General features: G+C 60.1%; 1 protein-coding gene across 1 annotated transcript; it reads left to right on the top strand.

Annotated features, from left to right (window-relative positions):
* Nucleotides 1-337: 337 nt before the first annotated feature.
* LOC113405179 (dynactin subunit 2-like) lies at nucleotides 338-20,907 on the top strand (the record flags this gene model as incomplete). Its single annotated transcript, XM_026646111.1, has 11 exons — nucleotides 338-431; nucleotides 2,599-2,667; nucleotides 13,759-13,764; nucleotides 16,712-16,808; nucleotides 17,136-17,197; nucleotides 17,990-18,088; nucleotides 18,437-18,597; nucleotides 19,324-19,477; nucleotides 20,292-20,357; nucleotides 20,496-20,534; nucleotides 20,872-20,907. Coding segments are annotated over exons 1-11 (825 nt in total), but the record flags the coding sequence as incomplete, so codon positions are not given.
* Nucleotides 20,908-20,910: the final 3 nt, after the last annotated feature.

Genomic DNA, 20,910 nt, shown 5'->3' with positions numbered 1-20,910 from the left:
CCCTCCAGTCCCACACCACAGCCTCACATACCCCGTCCAGCCCCACATCTCCCCATCTGCAGCCCCACAGCCCATCCCCACAGCCCCGCTCCAGCCCCACAGCCCAGCCCCACATCTCCCCATCTGCAGCCCCACAGCCCCCCTCCAGCCCCACAGCCCAGCCCCACACACCACCCTCTCCAGCCCCACATCTCCCACTCCCCACCCTGCACCCCAGCCCCACGTGACCCCCTCCAGCCCCACGTCCGCCCCCAGACTACAACTCCCAGGCTGCCCCGCGCGGCCGGGATCTCGTCGGCCCCCGCCCTCCCCTGACGCTCTCGCGAGATTGGCGGCTCCTCCTTGAGTCCCGGCCCCGGTGACTCCAGCTCAGGCCCCGACCCGGCCCCGCCGCCATGGCCGAGCCCAAGTACGCGGAGCTGCCCGGCATCGTGAGTGCAGGGGGGAGGGGTGGGGATAACTGGGGGGGCGGGGGGTTGGGGGGCTGTGGGGGGAGGGGAGGGTGGGGGTAATGGGGGGCTGTGGGGTAACTGGGGGGCGGGGGGTTGGGGGGAGGCAGTGAGGAGGTGGGTGAGGGTAACTGGGGGGCTGTGGGGTGGGGTGTGGGGTGGGGATCTGTGGGGGGAGGGGGGCTGTGGGAAGAGGGGTGGGGTAACGGGGGGGAGGGTGGTTGGGGGAGTGTGGGGGGAGGTTGGTGGGGATAACTGGGGGGAGGCAGTGAGTGGGTGGGAGTAACTGGGGGGCTGTGGGGTAACTGGGGGGAGGGTGGTTGGGGGAGCTGTGTGGGGGGAGGCAGTGAGGAGGTGGGTGGGGGTAACTAGGGGGCTGTGGGGGGAGGGGTGGGGATCTGTGGGAGGAGGGTGGGTGGGGGGCTGTGGGAAGAGGGGTGGGGTAACGGGAGGGAGGCAGTGAGTGGGTGGGGTAACTGGGGGGCTGTGGGGTAAGTGGGGGGAGGGTGGTTGGGGGAGCTGTGGGGGGAGGCAGTGAGGAGGAGCCGTGGGGGGAGGGGTCACTTCTGTCCCTGGAGCCCCCTGTGTTGTTGGGTGCCCCCCGCCGAACCCCGGTGCGTGGGGGATGTTCCCGAATGGGGCGTTGCGGTTTGATGCGAGTGAGGGGGTGAAGTCCCAGCCTAGCTCCCCCCAGGGCGCCGCTGGCCCGAGCGCTGCTCTGTCTCCTTCTCACGGGTCCCAGCACTTCCCTTGGCACCCGATTTTAGCCCCCCTGGACCCCATCGGCGCCAAGCTCTGGGGCTTCCCACCGTTCTCCTGGGAGCTGGTTTCCTGGGTCTCCCTTCCTACCCCGCAAACACCAGCGCTCGCGGTTCCTGCTCTGGCGTGGCAGAGCGTCCTTTGTACGAGGTAAATGGACCCTGAGCACCTGCAGCGGGTTCCACGTCTCAGCAGGGAGGCAGTGTGGCCACGCGGCTAGAGCACCGAACTGGGACCCAGGAGACTTGGGCTCTGTTCCTGGCTCTGCCACTGGCCTCCTGAGCGTCCTTGGGCAAATCGCTTTCCCCTCTGTGCCTCAGTTTCCCATCTGTACAATGGGGATAGCGACCCTGCCCTCCTTTGCAAAGTGCTTTGAGGTTTCTGGATGAAAAGTGCTGGATAACCGCTAGGGACTGCTGTCTGCAGAGACACGTACAGAACTGCTGGCGTTGCTTAGTCTAGCTCTGGGGTGATGTTGTCGTGGGTGGGAAAAATAGGATGCTGTTGCTAAGATGTGTTTGTCATGCAAATCTGTATGTCCTCGGTATAGGGTTACATGTGTCTGTCATTTGGGTTAGCCCAAACTTCAGAACGTGCACAGATTAATGATTGGCAGTGCCAGGCACCAGCTGGCACAGTTGAGGTCTTCCCCCCCCAAATGTTAGGAACTGCTTCCCTTTGTGAAGGAAGCAACGTACTTCCTGGATGTTCAGTATCCCCACAACCCACCTTTTAAGATCCATGGGTCCTACACGTGCCCATCACAACGTGTGGTGTACCTCGCCCAGTGCACCAAATGCCCCAGTAGCAACTATGTGGGTGAAACGACACAATCGCTAGCTACGCTCTCGAATGAACTGGCCCAGAAAAATGATAAAAGACCCACCATCTCACCCGTGGGTGAACACTTCTTCCCAAAGCGATCACTCCAGATCTGGCCTCGTCCTTGAAGGAAACCTGCACAACATCTACAAACGAGGACCCTGGGAGCTTAAATTCATAACTTTGCTAGACGCTAAAAATCACAAACTTAATAGAGACACTGGCCACTTCACCTTGAACGGTCCCTCGAAATAAGTGCTAACTACTCATGCTAAGCAATCCGTTCCACCTTGTATTTAGCTGTGACGCTCTGAGTACATTTCCCAGACCCGAAGAAGAGATCTGTGGAAGCTTGAAAGCTTGTCTCTCTCACCAACAGAAGTTGGTCCAATAAAAGAGATTACCTCACCCACCTTGTCTCTCTAATATACTTTCTGGAAGCAGACGTGTTCTCTGTGTACCTGGCGGTGTGAGGCGGGCACTCGCTTTGGGTGCTATTCTTTGCAATAAGAGCTGCGTCTGTCCAGAACTGCCAGCTGTCCTGACTATAACACATTTGTGCTTCTAGGCCAAGAACGAGCCAGATGTTTACGAGACTAGCGATCTCCCAGAAGACGACCAGGCGGAGTTCGATGCGGTAAGGTCGTGTGGAACGCAACAGCTCTCTGACTAGCGTTGTGGTTAGAGGGCCGTGATAAGTGGGTGTGCCAATCCCAAATCATTTCCAAAGCTGCTTTTGCCCAAATGACTCCGGTAACTGTGCCGTATTGGGTGTAAACTCCAGCAGATCTGGGTAGCTGAAAGCTCATAAAATGGTACTGTTTTCAGAATAGTTCCTAGCAAGGAAGGTGCGACAGTCCTCTTCTAGAAATGCTGCCCCATAAACATCTGTTAAATCCTTTTCTTGGCCTTTTCATCATCCCAAAGGAGAACTTGCGTAAGGCTTTGGGGAAGGAAATCTCTGAAGAGGCCCTTTGCTTTTCTTCATCACTTTCTTCCAAACTGGAATTGGGTCTAGTGGCAACTGGAGAGATTATCTGCTTTAAATACAGTTGAGTTTGGTAGTCAGAAAGGGACTGTTCTCCCTTTGACGTGAGGTGCTCACCACGTTTGTTTGGTTAAATGCAAGATAGTGGGGTGGGAGTGGGTTAAAAATCAGATGACATCTTGGCATTTTATTTTCAAACAACAAATATATATTTGGGGCATCCTGGAACTCTGGTCTATGAAATATGCCTTTGGGCTTTCCTTGCCAGGCATAACACCAAAGAGAGATGGCTTTTCTTGTAGCTAGTGAAGCAAATCCGGCTGCTGTACATTCTGCAGTCGGGCTGTGGCTGTATGTATGCCGTAGGGGTTTGGGCAAAAAACCAGAACAAAACCCCACTGTTGCTAACACTGGGGAAGTCTCGGTGTAGGCCAGGCTTCTGTGGCTGCTGACGCTTTAAACGCCTTATTGTCTAGCTGCGCAGCGCCAGGGCTAAGCAACACGGTGTTAAACATGGAGGCAGGCTCTGTCAGCGCTCCCGGCAAATGGAAAACGTTTGCCAAAAGCCCTGGTGTAGATGAGGCTTTGAGGACTAGAAATGACAGCTGGCCAAACCCGGTCCTGATTCGAATACGTTCTCTTTCTGATACGAGAGCAGCCCTGATGCTGCCGACCGTTCTTCAGTGATGCCTAATGCACTCCCGCGCCCCTGGAAATCCACACCGTGGATTTGTAGCCTGCATGAGGCTGCCCAGGGGAAAACGCCGACTGAAAGCGTCCATTAAACTCTCCGTGTTTGGGTCTTGCGCCTAGTTTGGCCTAAGCCCATTGTAAAAGCAAACTGTCTAACATCTCATCGCTGCGGGGAGCGCAGGGTCTGTTGAGCCTTCTGCGGGAGCTGTGCTCAGCAAGGGAATTGCAGAAGGTACATTGGCCTCATGGCGTCTTGCTTTAGAAAAGGGAGTTTTCAGGGGTGGGAAGTCGCTGACTAAAACGTCCGGGAAATGCAGGCTGCAGGCACTGAGGGAACACTAGAGGCTCAGGGTTGAAAGCATCTCAAAATAGCAGCACGAATGGGCGTGCCCTGGAGACAGTCTCATTAACGGGACTTGATGGGTGCGGTGCTGGGGGTCGCAGGCTGAGCTGTGCACCACTTTGAAACGTGACTCCCCGCGTGCTGCCTGCCTGCCAGGAACAGCTTCCCTTGCCCCGGCTGTGTGCTGAAGGTGACGAAAAGCGGTGATAGAGGAGCAGTGAAAGCCAGGGCTGAGTGATGGCTTTGCCTTTGTCATCCCTGCCCTCAGATCAATGCTCACGTACCCAGGGGTGGGGCGGATCCACCCTGATGGGAATGAGAGGCCGGGGGCAGGTCGCTGGCCCTTTCTGGGCCTTGGTTTTCCCAGCTGTAAAATGGAAAGGATCCTTTCCCACCGCCCGGGGTAACGTTTACAAAATGCGTTGCAATCCTCTAGCGATCGGTGCCCTCCAAAGCGCACTTGGTAGCTTGAGAGAGAACGGGTGAATTTCCCTTGCTGAGCAAAGACTAATGTCATACGGGTGATTTATCGTGACCTATCGCCAGCTGGGAGTTGAGGGTTCTCTGCCCTGCTTTCGAAGTCCTTTCCCTCCCAAGTCTCAGGCCTCTGAGTCGGAAGCCTTTAGCAGGGCACTGTTTAGTCAAGGAGTAGCTGCCATGGCATGGCCTAGGGTTGTGGCATCTTGTTGCGGCCCGGAGCTGTGCTCGGCTCGGGCGCCCGGACGAGTGTGAGAAGGATTGCGGTCTGTAGCGTTTGGAATCTTGCTGGCGTTTCCGGTGCAAGTGACTAGACCAGGAGCTGGGAGAAAAATCGCCCGGTTTTGATTGAAAATGAGCTTAAAAGCAGCAACCCAAGTTGGAGACACTTCTGCAACAAACCTGGAAAGTAGGTCAGCACTTGGGGGAGACGTGGGTCTTTCTGCTCGAATCAGCGTCAAGGGTTTGGCTGATTCACAGGAGCAGACAGAAGGGGCGTTAAAAGAATGTTCTCCAAGGTGGGGGCGGTAACGCGAACACCCTGAGTGGCCATGTTGTGTAGCCACCCACAAGGAAGCGAGGGGGTTCCCTTCTCTGCAGCTCTCGCGGCCTACCTGAGGGTTTAACGTAAGCAGGAAAGTGGAGCCGTGAGGACTAGGCTGGCTTACAGATACGTGGTGCCGGTGGGAAACGAAGGAGTGTGCGCATCCTCCACCAGCCTCCGATGTAACGAACCGCTTCCCTCATTAGTCAGAGGTTTAGCTTTCGCAGTGCAGCATGTTCCCCCCCGGTGCCCTTCCCACTTCCTCCAGCTCGGGCTGGGATCTCTGCAACGAAGGGACCTCACTTAGGGGTCTGGGCAATTGCCTCTTTGCTCCGACTTTGCACTAAGGCTTCCCCCTTCCTTAGCTTCCTGGCTGTCCTATCATCTTCTCAGGCTGCGAGTCCTTCCCCTCCATCATGTTGTCACGGACTCACAAATCATGCCCACTCCTGGCCCCGTGCGGTCCGTGGGGGGTGCCCCTTTCAGTGAGACAGCCCTTCTCGGGGGTCCACTCTCTCCCGGGGTTAGGCCCCTCCACCTCCTGGAGCCGCACCTCTCTGAGCCTTAGTACGTCTGTATCTGCCGTGGGCCTCCTCAGGGAGTCCCCTCGCTCTGGACCCCCGGGGCCTCCACCCCCTGAAGGGGTTGATGCAACCCTGTTTTCTAGCCTGGAGCGACTCTCAGCCAGTGTAAAACAGGAGGGTTTATTGAGCGTTGAACACAGCACAGGAAACTCTCAGGGCCTCAGGCCTGGCCTCCCTCAGCACAGCACATCCCAGTCTCCCCAGGTGGGCTCTGCCTGCTCCCCCTCTCCAGCCCAGAGCCCCCCTGCTTCCCAGCTGGGCATCTGATAGCACCGGCCCCAAGCCCCGCCTCTGTCCATTGTCTTCTCTCCAGGTAAACAGGGTCGCCTGGGCCTCCTCTCCCCTCTTCTGTCCTCTGGCTGGAACCGGCTGGTCAGGTCATGGGGTCCTCTCGTCACAGCCCATTGTCCTCCCACTGGCCAGAACCGGCTGTGACTCCTGAGCTGGGCCTCTGGGTCGCCAGGTCACCAGTCGCTGAGGTATCCGTCCTCCAGGCCATTGGCTGGGATCCCACGTTCCCTCTCCGGTCCTCTGTAACAACAAACTCCCTCTCCCCTCACCTCGTTAAACCAGTAACACCCAGGGAAACTGAGTCCCACCCCCTCTGCATGCAAACCATTGGAAAACAAGGAAAAAACAAGAACCCCCCCCCCCACTTCGTCACACGTACACTGAACGCAAGCGCTGTCGGATGCCACAGCTCAGACTTTAGACTCTCAATCAGATGCCCCTCTTGCTTAGCCCGACTCTTTGCTACTCTGTTGTGCTGGAATTTCCCTGAGCCCTAGGATCTGCGTGGCGTACAGGGGCAGCACTGAAGAAGCCCTGTCCCCGTGCGTGCCAGGTTACATGGCAGTCAGATAGGTGAATGGGAGCTGTGGGTGCCTAGCAAGGTGCCCCCACGTTGATTTTGTCGCTTGCCTTTGGCGAGAGGGTTTGAGTCACTCGGGCTTTCTCTGGGCAACGTGCTCTGCAGTGAGGCTCCAGATGGAAACGCCATTGCAGGGTGGCTGGGAGCTGGCTTGGCTTGGCACACTCAGTTATCATTGGCCTACCTGCGTGGTGCTGTGTCCGGCAGTGTGGTCAGTGTCTGTGTTTGTGTGTGGCGCTCGCGATTGCCGCTGGCATGTTAGCCGTTTGAGTTGGCGCAGTCAGGAGACCAGGGTAAAGGAAGGTGTAAACTCACCACGCTTCTGGAGGCTGGTCAGAAACCAGGCGAGTGAAATCCGGAGCAGGTCCCGACACTGCTCCGTACCCGATGTGCAGGGCAGGCAATTCCTCTGCAACCCATGGCTGTCCAGCCACCCCGGCCCTGGCACACGATCCTACTTGAGAGCAGGATTTCACCCAAAGAAACGGCCCGCTTCTCCCAGGTTCCCTGTGCCGTGCTGTGTGAGAAACGGGCGCCGAAGGGCACGGGGTGGATGCTGGCCCATGTGGGATGGCTGTTTTCCCAGGCCTGCTGCTTCGCACCTGGGCGCATCCCCGTTGTAGAGAACTGCACAGAGCTCGGCCGTTGACTCTGAAGTGGGAACTTCCCACGTGGAAGCACAGCGGTTTTGTGGGTGCTCTCACCCCGCCTGTGTCGAGGCCTTCAGAAGCTGGGATGGAGACCATGCCCCATTGGGTGGCCCCGTCTCTCTTTAATGGCCTCCTGCCTGTAGCCAATTTGCCTCCATACTCCCGAGGTCTCTCACAGCCTGCCCTAAGGGGGCTAAAACTGAGCCTGTGCCCAGCCCCACGTCCCTCTCCAGGTGAGCAGCGGGAGATGCTGGTCTACCCTGGTTGTGCCAATAATCTGACTATGGAGCCAGCCCCGGCATTGTGGACTAGAGACCTGACTTGTAAATTACACACCCGTATTAAAACAACACACGCTCAGACGTTTCTGCCCAAACCCAGGGCTAGCGGCTCGTTTTTCCCCTGAAGAGGGCACCTGCACTCCTAATATGACCATTTTTATATTCGTTTCTATGTAGCTTTTAATTGGTTTATGAAATTCATTTTCCTGGCAGCATAATCTGATCCAGCCGCCACGTGTTACCCCTGCTGCAGCGGGGATAATTCGGGTTTTAATTGCTAAGTCTAATGTACTTTTCTCCAAGATGATCCTTCCCAGAACAAGCTACGGGCCTTTGGCTGGCTTCGCCGCTGGCAAGGTTTGGTGGTTTGCAGTGGGAATCGAACAATCTTGCGAAGCTTGGCCATGGTGCTGCTTTTGGAACCAAATCTGTCCTTGCCCCTGTGCTGAGAGGTGGCTTGAAGCGTGGGGCTACTTTCACTGGTGCTCTGTGCTCCAGGCTATTCCTGGCTGCGGGAGTTAAGTCCCCAGTCCCCATAGGCAAGACATGCTTGACGCTGAAGCCTTCAGGCTGCTTTTATCCTTAGGAGCAGGTGCATGTTCTTCTGAGCTCCAGACTTAGCGATTAAAGCCCAGAGGTTTTAGAGCACCGCTGCCTTGTTCACGTTCTTCCGTTTCCCCTTGCCCATTTTGAGCCTCGCATGCGTGAGCTGGTCTCTTGGTAAATAGATCTCCCCAGGACGGTTCTCGCTACCTCTGGACCTGAAAGCTGCAACGTTATCGCTGAGACTAGATCTTGGTTCAGTGGAATTCTATTTCTGCCGTCCCTTTAAACCAATTTCAGCCCGATGTGCTAAATGAGATTCCAAACCCGGGAGCCTGAGCAGCGTGTGCAGACGCGAGACGCCCCTTCCACCGTATGAATCCAGGGCCGCTGACCGGATTAACTTGGCGGTATCTAATGCAGTGACGCCCCGCGGCAGTGCCCTGCTGGCGTGCTCTACGGTGTTTTTATTATTGTCTGCTCCACGGGCTTAAAAGAGAGACTAGATTTAAAAAAATAAACGAATCAGCGTTGAACTCAATTTAAAACGAATTGCCCCAGGTTAAAAGGCCACAAACGGTGTCTGAATTGGGGACTTTCAGCTAGCTTAGGTTTTTTTCCCTCCCCTGCCAGCAACAAATTAATGCAAACAGCAGCCTCGGCCCAAGTCAGTTGTTAGCAGCTGCTGTGAGCTCTGTATGCCCGGAATGGCACCTTGGCCTGCTTGCTTCGCAGCCTGGCTTCTCTGGGCGTGTGCTGTGCATCTGCGACTGGCGTCTTCTAGTGGCAACATGAATTAATTATGCTGAAGAATTTCCAGTTGCCTCCCTAGCTAGTGCACTTCGGGTATTGCAGTGAGTGCTTTCGAGCGCAGCCCGTAGGGCGGGGCCGTCCCTGCAGCTCCTCAGACAACCCCTCCCGTTTTGGGGTACCAACTAATACTGCTTTATTGTGTTGATTGACTGTTGCGCAGTTGAACTTACCGGAGTTTTCCTAATGCTCTTCCCCCCCCGCCTTTTCACTACCTTGCCTGGATTCTAGTTTGCACAAGTAAGACCATTACAACGCTTCTCTTTTGCATGCTTTGGAATTTTGATTTTTGCATGCGGATAAATCTGCACCGCGCTTTGTTGTGACTGTAGCGAAGAGTTTTAAATCCCAGTCGTTAACCGCCCCCCTCTCCCCAACTTGTTGAACTCAGGGGGGTCTGATTTCAAGATGATTGTTGGGTTAATCAAGGTACGGGTGTGAAATTGGCGTGTGGCCCGGGGCAGCGTTCTCTCTCCCCGCACTAAGGCATGTAGCCGGAGCAGAGGAAAATGAGGAATTGGACGTTGGTTTTAGCAGGAGGAAGGTTTGGTTAACGGGGATTTCTCGCCCGGAGTGGGAAGAACAAAAGAGGAGCCTAAATCCAGGCTAGTGCACCCGCACGGTGCCCTGCCGAAGGCTCTGCTGGCTGCGTGGCAGGCGCCCCGGGGTAACTGGCATGAAACGGAGCAGACTCGCTGTCCTGCTCTAATATAAAGGGGTGTGCCGGTCCCAGAATGCAATGTAGCCTTTCAAAGATGGCACCCAGCCCAAGTCCCCCTCCACCTCCTGCCATGGTTACTGCAGCCTCCTCTTCTCTGACACCTGCACCCTCCTGGGACGCTTCTCCTCCCGACCATGCAAACCAACCATCTTCCTCGCCTGGGGATCGGGCCACGTGCCCCCCTCCCCTGAGATTTCCCACTGCCCCCCACTCGCCCACTTCATCGAGTTCAAGCGCAGTCGGCTGCTGCCCCTGGCCGGGCACTAGCCCTTGCTGTGTAGCCCCGACGGCTGCTGTCCCTGGCCGGGCACTAGCCCTCGCCACGTAGCCCCGTGGGCTGCTGTCCCTGGCCGGGTGCTAGCCCTCGTCCGGTCAGCCGATGGCTGTTGTTCCTGGCTTTCCTCATCCTACCCCCTTGGGCGTCACGCCTGAAACGCGATGGTAAGATGCTTGGGGCTTGGCTCTCTGTGTCGGGAGGCAGCCGGGCATTGTTATGACGACACAACCAGACTGCTTGGGTCAGACTGTAACGTGGCATGCTGGGACCTGGAGCCTGCGGGCTGCTTTACTGTTAAACTGGCAACACAGTGACAGAGAATGAAAAAAACCCCTAGAAATCCCGTCCTCTGGTGAAACAAATCAGACTGAGGCCTACTTAACAATTCTGCTCTCCAGGTGCTGCCATGGGGAGCCCAGGTGACAGCTGGGGCAGGACACTGTCCCTCAATTTGTAATCCCTGCAAGTTGGCCCGCTGGGGTCTGTGAGGGCCCGGCGTTGGGGGTGGTTCTTGGTGGGCGAAAAGGACCCTGTGTTTATTTCTGACAATCAGAACGAACAGTCAATCAGGCGGTTTAATGACCTCCAGCGAAGGGATTAGTGTAACCTCTAGCCTGTGAAATGAGCAGTGGTAGAACCTGGGTAGCCCGGCATGCCCCGTCTGGCCACCCGAGTCTCTGGGGGAATCCTCTGAATGATTGAGGCGCCGTGTGGGGCCCGTTTTCCAATCCGCTGATTGCTCTGTTGGTTTAATGGCGATCGTCTCTCCGGGTGAGTACGTTCCAGCTGCGGGCTGGCTGGGCGCTCTGGAGGTGAAAAGCCCACCGTATCCTTTTGGACTAGCTTTCCCTTTCACATCCCCCTGTTTTCATGGCAGCCCCCGGAGCCGGCTCGCCCTGAGGAGGAGAAATGGTGCTCTTAATCCCTTCCTCCCCCGAGAAATGACTCGCGCTCCTCACCGGCTGGGTAAACGCGGCTCTCCCTGCGGCCGTTCCCGCACCGCCACTGTGGGTGGCTCCGGCCTTTGTCTAGGAGGTGGAGGGTGTTTCTCCGCATGTCATCTCCACTGGGGAGCATCCCGTGAGCCTGTGTCGCTCTGGCCTCCGGCAGAAGTCTCCTCTCCTGAGGAGCGTGCATGGATTTTGTTGTTCCAACGGATCTTTTAACTAAAACCCCTCCCCCCCCCAAAAAAACCTCCAGATGGTAGCCACCGATTCTGGGAGAGAGTCTGGTCTACTGGTTAGAACAGCTGGGGCCCGGGAGCTGGGTGTTCACAGCTCTGACTGTGACTGTAGGCAAGTCAGTGCCCCGTTTCATATCTCCCTCCATTAGCCCCATGGGACATTTCGAGGGAATGGGGGGTGTTGTGTGCATCACACCTGAGCTCGGCAGTTGCTGTTGTGTTCCCTCTGGGAAGGGCTTGGGGTGACGGCCTGAGGAGAAGGTGCGGAGGTCGGGGGTGGGCCAAAACACCCTGCAAAAGGTGCCTCGGGGGCACCTCTGATTAGCTTGCTGAAAGCTGGACCCTTTGTTCCCAGTTGCTCAGTGGACGGGGTCTCAGCGTGGGCCCCAGAGGCCAGGCGGAACGACCCTAGTTTAAGCCATGGCTAAGTGCTGCTGATCTCTGAGGGCATCAAATGGCCCCTCTGACTTCCTCCCTCGCTTTGGTTTGGCCGAGCAGCCGCTGCCCTCCTGGGCGCTCGGGGTGCGGATCCAGGGTGGCTTCAGGCTCCTTGCTCGACTCCCTTGTCTGCGTGAAGAAGCAGCCCCAGCGGTGAGTGCAGCTACGCCACAGCTCCCCTCGCCTGGCTGACTGCAGTGTGTGGAGCCAGCCAGGTGCCCCCAGCAGCAGCATGGATCCGGGCAGGGACCTGCTGTCGCTTTGCCCCTCCCGGTGGCCAAGTCAGGCAGGTGTCAGTTCGGAGGTTTCCCTCTCAGCTCCCCCTCCCCAGTGTCTCAGGCTGGGGCCCCAGCTTCCCCTCCCCAATCCGGTGGCAGGTGGGTGCTTTCCTGGTCCCCCGAGGATGCCTTGGGATACTGGCTAGTCTGAGCCCTTTCCCCTCCTCCCCTATGAATGCTGCCGTCCACCTGTACGTGGGGAGACCTGGGAGGGCGCAGCATCACTGCCACCCAGCCGTAACCGGCTGGGCCAGTGCTCCCGCAAGCCAGCTCCCCCAGGGCCTGAAACGGCTCCTGAGGCTGGCACATCTGCTGGGTCGGCAGCTCCATTGGCTGAGCCGGTGCGGACTTCTCTTTAGCATCTGGCTAAAAGACCAAAGGAAGAGTCTTTAAGCCTGAACCGTTGGAGGCTCTTAGCCGAGAGCTGGGGGGCACCTGGCCCCACGCCACGGGGGTGTCATCGTCCGCAGACGGGTGCTGGCTCCATTCCAGGCTTTGGCTCTCTCCAGTTCTCTGATGTCGTGTTTCCAGGGTGTTCTCACGAGCTGGGGTGAAGCTGGTGCACAAGGCAGGTCGGAAGCCCCCCTCCCCCCCCGGTGTCCTCTTCATCTTTTCTGTAGACCTGCTCCTACCCCGGCAGCAGGCACCGGATACGTCTGAAGGGGGCCGGGCTGGGGGATGGCAGAGTTGCCCACCCTCTGCAGAAGGCAGGTGGCGAGGGCGTTGGAAAGAGAACGCTGGCAGGAAACCCCTCCTAGCCTCCCCAGGGTGAAGCAGTACCTCTTGGCAGTCCAGGTGCGAGGCGATTCTGGGTCCTGTCTCGTGCTATGCTCCAATTCCAGTGGCTTGTAGAGCAGGTAATGCCTAGCCCCCTTGACCAGCCGCACGCAAGCCGGCTAGCGGAACTAGTAGCCAGAAGAAGGCATCTCCTTAGAGGTCAGGCAAATGCGCCCCCCTTTGGCTCTCCCCCCAGGCTGGCTTGATTCAGGTGCACCGCTTGGCGTTCACTGAGGCCCCATCTTGGTTTTCACCCAGCTGCCCGGTTGGTTGGCTGAGGTGGAAGGAGGCCAGCGGTTTGGCTCCCGGTGACTCGGTGAAGGATTAGGCAGGGCTTGAACCCGGGTTTGTTGTGACCTCTAGACCACAGCCGGCCTCCTGCTGCCCTGGGGGAACAGCCATCGGGAGAGCAGCAGAACAGAAAGCAGAGGGTGCAGAGATGCTGGGCACCAGCAGCCCCCAGCCTGGCTTTCCTGGGGCTGGCGGGAGAGTGTCCTCCAGACCACAGCTTCAGAAATGGCCTCCTAGAGATGATGGGGGTGGCGAGGCGGAGAATTTCCCTGCTGCTGCTATTAATGGCTTTGGAAATGTCAGCCTAGCTGCCCGCCTAGGCGGAGGGGCTGCTGTGGAAAGCCCCTCCCTGCCGTGCCCTTGCATCCGGGCGCCTGCCGGGGGGGGCGCCCCCCCCGGGGCGTCCCCTGCGGGGCAGGGGGGTTTTTTTTTTCCCCGGGGGGGGGGGGGGGGGGGAAGAGCTGCCTCTGTGCGACCCGTCAGACTTTTCCACAGCTCCCCCTCAAAAGCTCCTTCCCGTCCCGCTGCTACCAGGGGGCACCATCCGCCATTGCAGCTCAGTGATCTAAGCCCCCGTCCGTGCACACGCCAGCCCGGGAACGGCCAGCCGTTCAGAAGCTAAATTCGCTGGGGCCCCGCAGCGGGAGACGATGGAGCCCCTGGGCGCGCTCTGCCGGCGTGACTAACACACGGGTGCCGCTGGCTGAATCCCGCTGCTCCACGTTTGTCCGCTCCGAAGCTCCCCAGAACCTCGTAGCTGCTAGGAAAGCGGCAGTGGTGCTAGTGAACTCCCCTGCCGCGGGCCGGCTGCTAGCTTTGCGAGATGGGGGGGCCCGTGCGTGGGGACTGTGTAAACTGGGGTGTAGTGCATGTGACAAGCTTCTAATACGATTTTTGTCTTTTTCTCTTCCCCCCCCCCCCCCCCCTTCCCTGCCCTCCTAACTTTTCTTTGACTTTCTCACCTCTGGGAAAACGCAAGGAGCTGGTAAGGAGCCTGACCTCTCGTCTGCTTGAATGTTCCGCTGAGCGAGCAGCTGCTGTAACCTTTTGTCTTTACCGACCCTCGGGCACCAGAGCAAAACTTGATTGCTGCCCCGCCCCCCTCCCCTTGCTGGGGGTCCCGTAGCCAGGCTGTTCCCATCACTTCTAACCACTGGGCATTATTACTCCCCAGCCCGAGACCAGCGGCTCCCAAACGCTCACGGTTCACGCTCTGAAGTCAATGGGCCCGTCAAGCTCACGTGCGGCCTGCAATTTGGGAGCCCCTGTCCTGGCCGGCACAAAAGGTCCGAGTCACCGTTCGTGATCTCAAATGGTCGTTACTGGCGCCTGCCCAGCCAGCAGTCACGAGGCCTCCTTTCCCCGGCGTTCCAAACGCCCCCCCCAGCCGTTCATCGCAGCCCCACGTGCTGGAGGCTGAATTCTGTAACGGCATCTAAAATAGAGCAAACCCGGATTCTGCCCCCCCCGCGTTCCAGGACAGGGGCTGGAGAAAGCAGCACGGGGCTAGCTCTGAGGAGCGTCCCCTTCATTTTAATGGCTGCTTGGTGCCAATCGGGTCCAGTGGGCGAATCCATCTCGAGGGACTGAAACTGATCGCTGCCCCTTGACTCCCCAGGCCTGGCCCGGGCCCCCGTTGTGCTAGGACCGAGAGATGGCCCCTGCCCCAGAGAGCTTCATGATGCTCAGTAGCAGATTTTTCCAATATTAATAACTTGGCTGTTTAAAAGGGTGCCAGCTTTAAAGCCTTCAGCCCATTCGACGTAACCTAACGCGAGCAAGCGTCTCAAACTGGACAGCTCCCGGGGTTTCCCTCGAATGGCGAGATTCAGCCCAGCGAGATTGGCCAGGGCTGAGGTCGAAATGCCCTAAAACCAGTAGGCACCCTGGCAGATTCTGAACGTGGAGGGACCATTCCCCGGTGGGGACAGTTTGGGTTTGTAACCTACTTCGGGGGTCCCAGCTGCCTCAGATCCTCTGTTTAAATGTTAGGGGGTTTTACAAGCCGGTTAGTTACCGTGGAGTGCAGAGCAGGGCAGGGTCCCGGGAACCAGGCAGCCCCGGGCGAGAGATAAAGACAAAAGGTTTCTCTTTAACCTTGATTAACCTGCCTTTGGTGTTCTCCTAGCACTAACCCCTAGGCGGGCGGGTTTCTGGCTGGCACTAACGCTCTCTGTGCGCGGGAGAGGCTCTGCTCTGGGTCTGACCCTCTGAAACTGCCTGGTGACTAACTCACCCTCTGAGCACTGAGCAAATCCAGGTCAGCAGCCCCCAGCCTCCGCACAAATCCCTCCGCCAACGTTCAGGCCTGCGTCCGAGCCTAGGCCAGTGCAGGAGGGGTAGGTTCCTGTGCCTGCGTCTAGCGCCCCCCCCCCTCCCCCCGGGGCCTGCCCCATCTCCTAACCCCTGGAGAGCTCCATGCCCAGGGGCTGCCCCGTTCTGCGAGCCAGGCCGATCGCCAGAGACTGGCTTGTTCCCAGTGCGGAAGTCAGACTCTCATCATCCCAGGGCTGGCCCCCTGCGGGCCGTTAGGGGCGAGCCGAGGGCTGGGCTCCGTGTGCCGAGATCGAGTCCTGCGCTGGGAGGCAGGAGTCGCAGCCGGAGAGTTTGCTGGGGCTTCCCTCCTGATCTGCCGCGGGGGCAGCCCTCTCTGTGCAGCTCGGTGCCCCAGCCGTGTGCTCCAGGCCGTTTCCTTCACCCTGCCTGGCCTGGGACTCTCGAGACCTCTGGGGTCGGAGCCCCGGTTCTTTTCACGGCTTCAGGGCGATCCAGCCACCTGTTCAAACTGAGCCGCCCCCCTGTCACCTGTACAGGCCCAGGGCCGGCAGCGAGGCATGGAGCGGGGGATCCCACCCAAATGCTCCCTGCGGCTGCAGGGCTGGGTCCCGCTGGCTGGGGGCAGCCATGCGAAGCGACTCCCCAGTGAGCTCTGAGCAGGACCGGCCCGGGAGGAGAATTGTGCAGGGACCCCTAGTGAGAGAGAGGCCAAGACAGGCTGGGGTGAGTGACCCCTGCTGGTCGCACAGGGGATGCGGCCCAAGAGGCTCCTCTAGCCCTCGGGGGGCCACGTCTCGTAAGGAACAGCTCAGCAGGTCTATGATACCGAGAGCCAGTCACCCCAACCCAAGGTGACCTGTCAATCCATGGCCACGTCCCGCTGCTCGGAAATGCAGCAGGGCGTCAGCCGCTGCGTTGACCGTCTGCGTCTCCTCTTGGTTGCACCACGGTTTGCTGGCGGGAGGGGGCGTGGGCGGGGGGTTGAGTGAGCGTTCGTGGCCTGGCGGCTCTGCTCCCTCTCTGCCTGTTGGTTGGGAGCCCCCGGATCCCAGCGCAGCGTCTTTGCGGGTAAAACCCTCCCCGAGTCTGTCGCTCAGAATGGCCAGTCTGCAGAAAACGATTTTCCGTATTGATTTCCGTGTCAGCATTTACAAAAGAGCCGGCCCTGCAAGCCCACGCCCCGCGGGGCCGCCCCCTGCGGTCCTCTCGCGGCCCAGGGCTCCTGGCGAGGCTCCACAGGACTGGCTGGCGCTAGCGAGACCCAAGAGCATGTTAATGTTATCCTGTAGCTCCCCCCCTCCCAGTGATATCAGAGCCCCCCTTTATCTGCAGGGACTTCGGAATAGCCCCCGAAAGCTTGGGCCAGAGGCAGGGCCTGAGCTGAAGGCTTTGAAGCTGTGGGCATTGAGCAGGCCTGGCTGGTTTGCACGCCTGTCACCAGGGGCTATTTAAAGGGGGCCCAGCCGGGCCCCAGCCAAGTTATTAACATCTGGTGGACTCTGCTCCTTCCCGGGGCGAGGGCAGCCGTGCGCCTCCTGCAGCGCTAAGGGCCCGTTGGAGGGCGGGGGTGTCCCTAGGGAAGTGCTCTCAGCTGTTGGGGGGGGGGGGGGGGGGCGGGTGGTCCCGGGGTCTCTAACGCTGGCCTGTCTGCGCAGGAGGAGCTGACGAGCACCAGCGTGGAGCACATCATCGTCAACCCCAACGCTGCCTACGACAAGTTTAAGGACAAGAGAGTGGGCACCAAAGGGCTCGGTAAGGCTGGCCCGGGGGGCGCCCGTCTCCTGCATCGCTTGGGAACAGTGGGAGGGGAGGCACCAACCAGAGCGACTGGCCGGTGGCAGAAGTGAACCGGGGGCGTCGCTGTTGTGTCCTTTGATTGGTTTGCGGGTGGGGGGGCACCCAGAGCGGCACAAGCTGCTGCCTCCTGTCCTACCCCAGCTGCCCCAAGTCCTTACGGAGAGCCGGGGAGCACTGAGCGTGCCCAACGGGGGAGCCTCCCATGGGGGTCGTGGCCCAGCGCCCAGCCGGGGGCTGGTTTAACGTCCCCCGAGCAAACTGCTCTCTCCTCTCCCTCTGCAGACTTCTCGGATCGCATCAGCAAAGCCAAGCGGACGGGCTACGAGTCGGGGGAGTTTGAGATTGTAAGTAACCGGCCTGGTTCTGTCGCCGTCCCGCTCTGAGGTGCGCATGGGGAGGAGGGTACTGGGCACGCTCAGTGGAGAGAGAAGAGCTGAAATCGGCACCTTCGTCCTCCCGCGCGTCCCCCGAAGGGAAGTTAAACCGTCCCCTGAGCCCAAGGGCCCTGGAGGCCAAGCTGGGCTCCCGCCCCCCCCCCTCCCGAGAGGGGTCTCGCCACTCCCTCCCCTGCTGGCTGCCTGGGCAGGGACCGGACTCCACGACCTTCGGGCCCAAAGCGGGTGTGACGGGCTAATGCCCCTGCCTGCCTTTAGCTGGTTTCTCGAAGGCTTTGGCTGTGCTTGCCACTGGCCCGGGGGGGAAGGAAATGCCCCTCCCTTGGAATAAAACCCAGCCGTGGTGAACCCCCTGGCTCCCCTCCCTCTGCCTGAGCGAGTGTCGCCCGCTGGGGAGCACACGGGGAGGGGCTGCGGAGCAGGAGGTATGGTCACCCTGACGTGACGACGCTCCAGCACTGGGCAGGGCGTCAGGACCCCTCGTGGCTGCTGGTGGGGAGCATGTGGCCCTCAGGAGGTGTGAATTTGGCTCGCTCAGCTTCGGCGGGCCCATTTCAGGTCCTCCTCGGCTCTGAGGCTGGGTTTCCCATCAGCCTCCGGGAGAGAGGCACCCAAACCCAGCCCGCCACCCCCGGGCCCGCAGAGGGAGCCCCCTGCAGAAGCCGATTCCCCGTTGCAGGGTTAGAATTCGTTGAACCAGAGCGGAGGGGCCATGCGATCTAAACCCCTCTGTGTCATTAGCTAGGGGAAGGCATTGGTGTGAAAGAGACGCCCCGGCAGAAGTACCAGCGGCTGCTCCATGAGGTTCACGAGCTGAGCACAGAGGTGGAGAAGATACAGGTAGGAGCCACCTTGGGCGTCGTGCGTCGCCCCCATTGGGTGAGGCGTCCAGGCCGTGTCCCTCCGGTCTGGTGGGAGGCAGTGGTGTCTGGTGGGCAGAGCACTGGACTCTGGTTCTGTGCCCAGCTCTGCCCCTGACCTTGGCCAAGTCACTCCACCCCCTCCGTGCCTCAGTTTCCCCATGTCAAACAGGGAGCCCTTTGAGATCTACGTCTAGATCCGATTGCTCCCCGCCCGTGCCGCTGGCTGGGAGCAGAATTGTCAGAGCCTTTAGCTGGGAGGCGGGGGGTCCCCGTGACCGCAGAGCCCCACGCCCCAGCTGTAACGCGGCAGCGTCTCCCTCTGCAGAGCACCGCGAAGGATTCGGCGGCAGAGGAGAAGCTGAGCCCCGTGGCGCTCGCCAAGCAGGTCGTGGCCCTGAAGCAGCAGCTGGTCTCCACGCACCTGGAGAAGCTCCTGGGGCCGGACGCAGCCATCAACCTGACTGACCCCGACGGAGCCCTCGCCAAGTGAGCTCGGGTCGGCTGCTTCCCCGTCCCAAGTGTCCCTCAGCGAGGGAGCGTTTGGAGCTGGGACGTTCCCATCCTGGGCCTCAACCTCCTTTGTGGCGACTTCTCCCCATAAACCGGGACCAAATCCCTGGCCTGCCCTGCTCTGGCAAGTGCCCGAGGCCGTATTGTGCCGGCAGCGTGGGGGTGCCCGGGGTGGCGGGCGAGAGAATTCAGCCCCAGCACCTCCTGCTGGAAAGGGGCCAGCGAGACCTGCTGACCCCTGGGCAGGTGTGCGGGGCTGGGGCTGAGAGGGAGCGTCCTCTCCTGAGCTCGGCGCCGCTGATCGGAAATCAGAGACCGGCTGGCCCCCCACTCCCGGGGTGCTGCAGTCAGCCGCCCCTCGGCTCCCGGGGTGCGTTTATTCCTGGGCGGGAGCTGCCTGCGTCTGGTCGATGACGGCTTAGCTGTTCACCACGGTGGGGATGGGGAAGGATTAAAACCGAGGCCGATGGATGAGAGATTGAATCCACCGGGCTGTAGCTGCCTTGGCGAGCCCCAGGGGTGGTCGCGGCGAGGGGCGTTAACGGGCATCACTGCAGCCTGGCCCGTTCCTCGCTGGGCCCACGAGGCTGGCGTCTCCCGGTCCCCATTAACCCCGCCGGAGCAGCAGGGCCCTGTTACCTCCCAGCTGGTGACCGCCCCTCGCAGGCCCTGGAAACCAGCGGGGTCTCTTCTGTTTACCAGGCGCCTGCTCATTCAGCTGGAAGCGGCTAAGAGCGCCAGGGGCACCCCCGGGGCAGGGAAGAGCCCGTCGAAGGCCCCTGCGCCCGCAGGGAATATGGTGACCTATGAGCTGCACTCGAGACCTGAACAAGACAAATTCTCTCAGGCTGCAAAGGTGAGGCTGGGGCGGGTCTGGGTTCGGAGTTGTCTGCCAGGCAGCAGTGGCCATGCGACAGCAGAGCTGCGGGCAGGACTGGGCACCGGGAACTCCTGGGATCTACCCCGGCTCTAGCCTGGACGATTTAGCTCTTACGTCACTTAGCTGGCGTGCCTCAGTTTCCCCCATCTAATGCTTATTTACTTGCCCCCTGGGGGAGGGGGGTGTTAATACTTGAAAATACCAGCCAAGTTGTTTGAAAACCTGCTCCTGAGCCCATAGTAACATCACCGGGAAGATCTGTGGGGCAGGGCCCCTCTGTTCTGTGTCAGGGTATGGGGGGGCCATGCGCAGATGGTTATTTCTTGCCTGGCCTTTGAGGCTGGAAACCAGCTGGCTCCCTTGCCCAGCTTCCCGTGGGGGCCTGTTGGGTCAGACTCTGCCATCCCCCTGCGCTGGGAGGGCTTTGGCGGGCCAGGGAATTCAGAGGCTGCGACGAAGGGTCTGGGGGCAGCAGGGAGAAGGAAGCGGGGGATGGCTTCTCGCTCTGGGGTGCCACAGCTCAGCACAGGAGCGAGCTGCCGCCAGCGACTGTCCTGGTGGCTGGATCGCACCCGCCGGCGGAGCCTTGGGCAGCAGCTGGGCCCGGGCAGCCTTGGCGTCTCTTGCTGCTCGGCCTGCGCGGAGCTCTGAGCGGCCACCTGGGCTTTCTGGGCAGCGAGGGAGCCCTGCAGCGAGGTGCCGTTCCAGCACCACGTGCCCAGCCTTGCGGGTCGGGGAAGCAGGGCATGCTGGGGGCATCGCTGACCTCTCCTCTCGCCCGTTGCTCTAGATAGCGGAGCTGGAGAAGCGGCTGAGCGAGCTGGAAGCCACGGTGTGCAGCGAGCAGGACAGCCAGGTGAGCGCCCTGCAGGGGGATCAGGCTGGGGCGGCCGTCCAGCCCCCCAGTGCCTGGCGTGGGCGTAGTGCCCAGGGCCGGGCTGCTCTGAAATCCAGGCTCCCGGCTCCACACGCTTGCATTCTCTCTTTCTCCTAGAATCCCCTGGCGGTTGGGCTGCAGGGAGCCAGCCTCATGGTAAGCCCGAGTGCTGGGGCCCGGCTGGGGAAGGGGGTTTGTTACGGCCTCGCTGGTGTCCTGTGGAGCACCGAGACCCAGGGGGGCTGTGGGCCGAGGTTCCTTCCCGTGCCGGAGGCCGCGTTTCCGAGATTGGTCTGGGGGGATGCAGCCTCCCAGGGTGACATCTGGCTTCCCCCGGTCTCAGGTGGGGCGCCCGAGCCCTGCCCCATGAGGGACGCTCAGCGCAGCCCTGGCCGGGTCGGGTTCTGCTGGGCACGGTGCAGGCGGTGAACTCCCGCTGGCCGCTGCCCGGGGTCGGCATTCGTGTGTTTCAGCCCGTTCCTCCTGCCCGCAGGAAACCGTGGAGATCCTGCAGGCCAAAGTCAGCACCTTG

Source organism: Terrapene carolina, unplaced genomic scaffold, assembly GCF_002925995.2.
Source record: "Terrapene carolina triunguis isolate 2854851 unplaced genomic scaffold, T_m_triunguis-2.0 Scaffold34043, whole genome shotgun sequence".
Classification (NCBI taxonomy): domain Eukaryota; kingdom Metazoa; phylum Chordata; order Testudines; family Emydidae; genus Terrapene; species Terrapene triunguis.
Note: the sequence above shows the minus strand (reverse complement) of the source record. Positions and strands in the feature narration are given on the sequence as shown.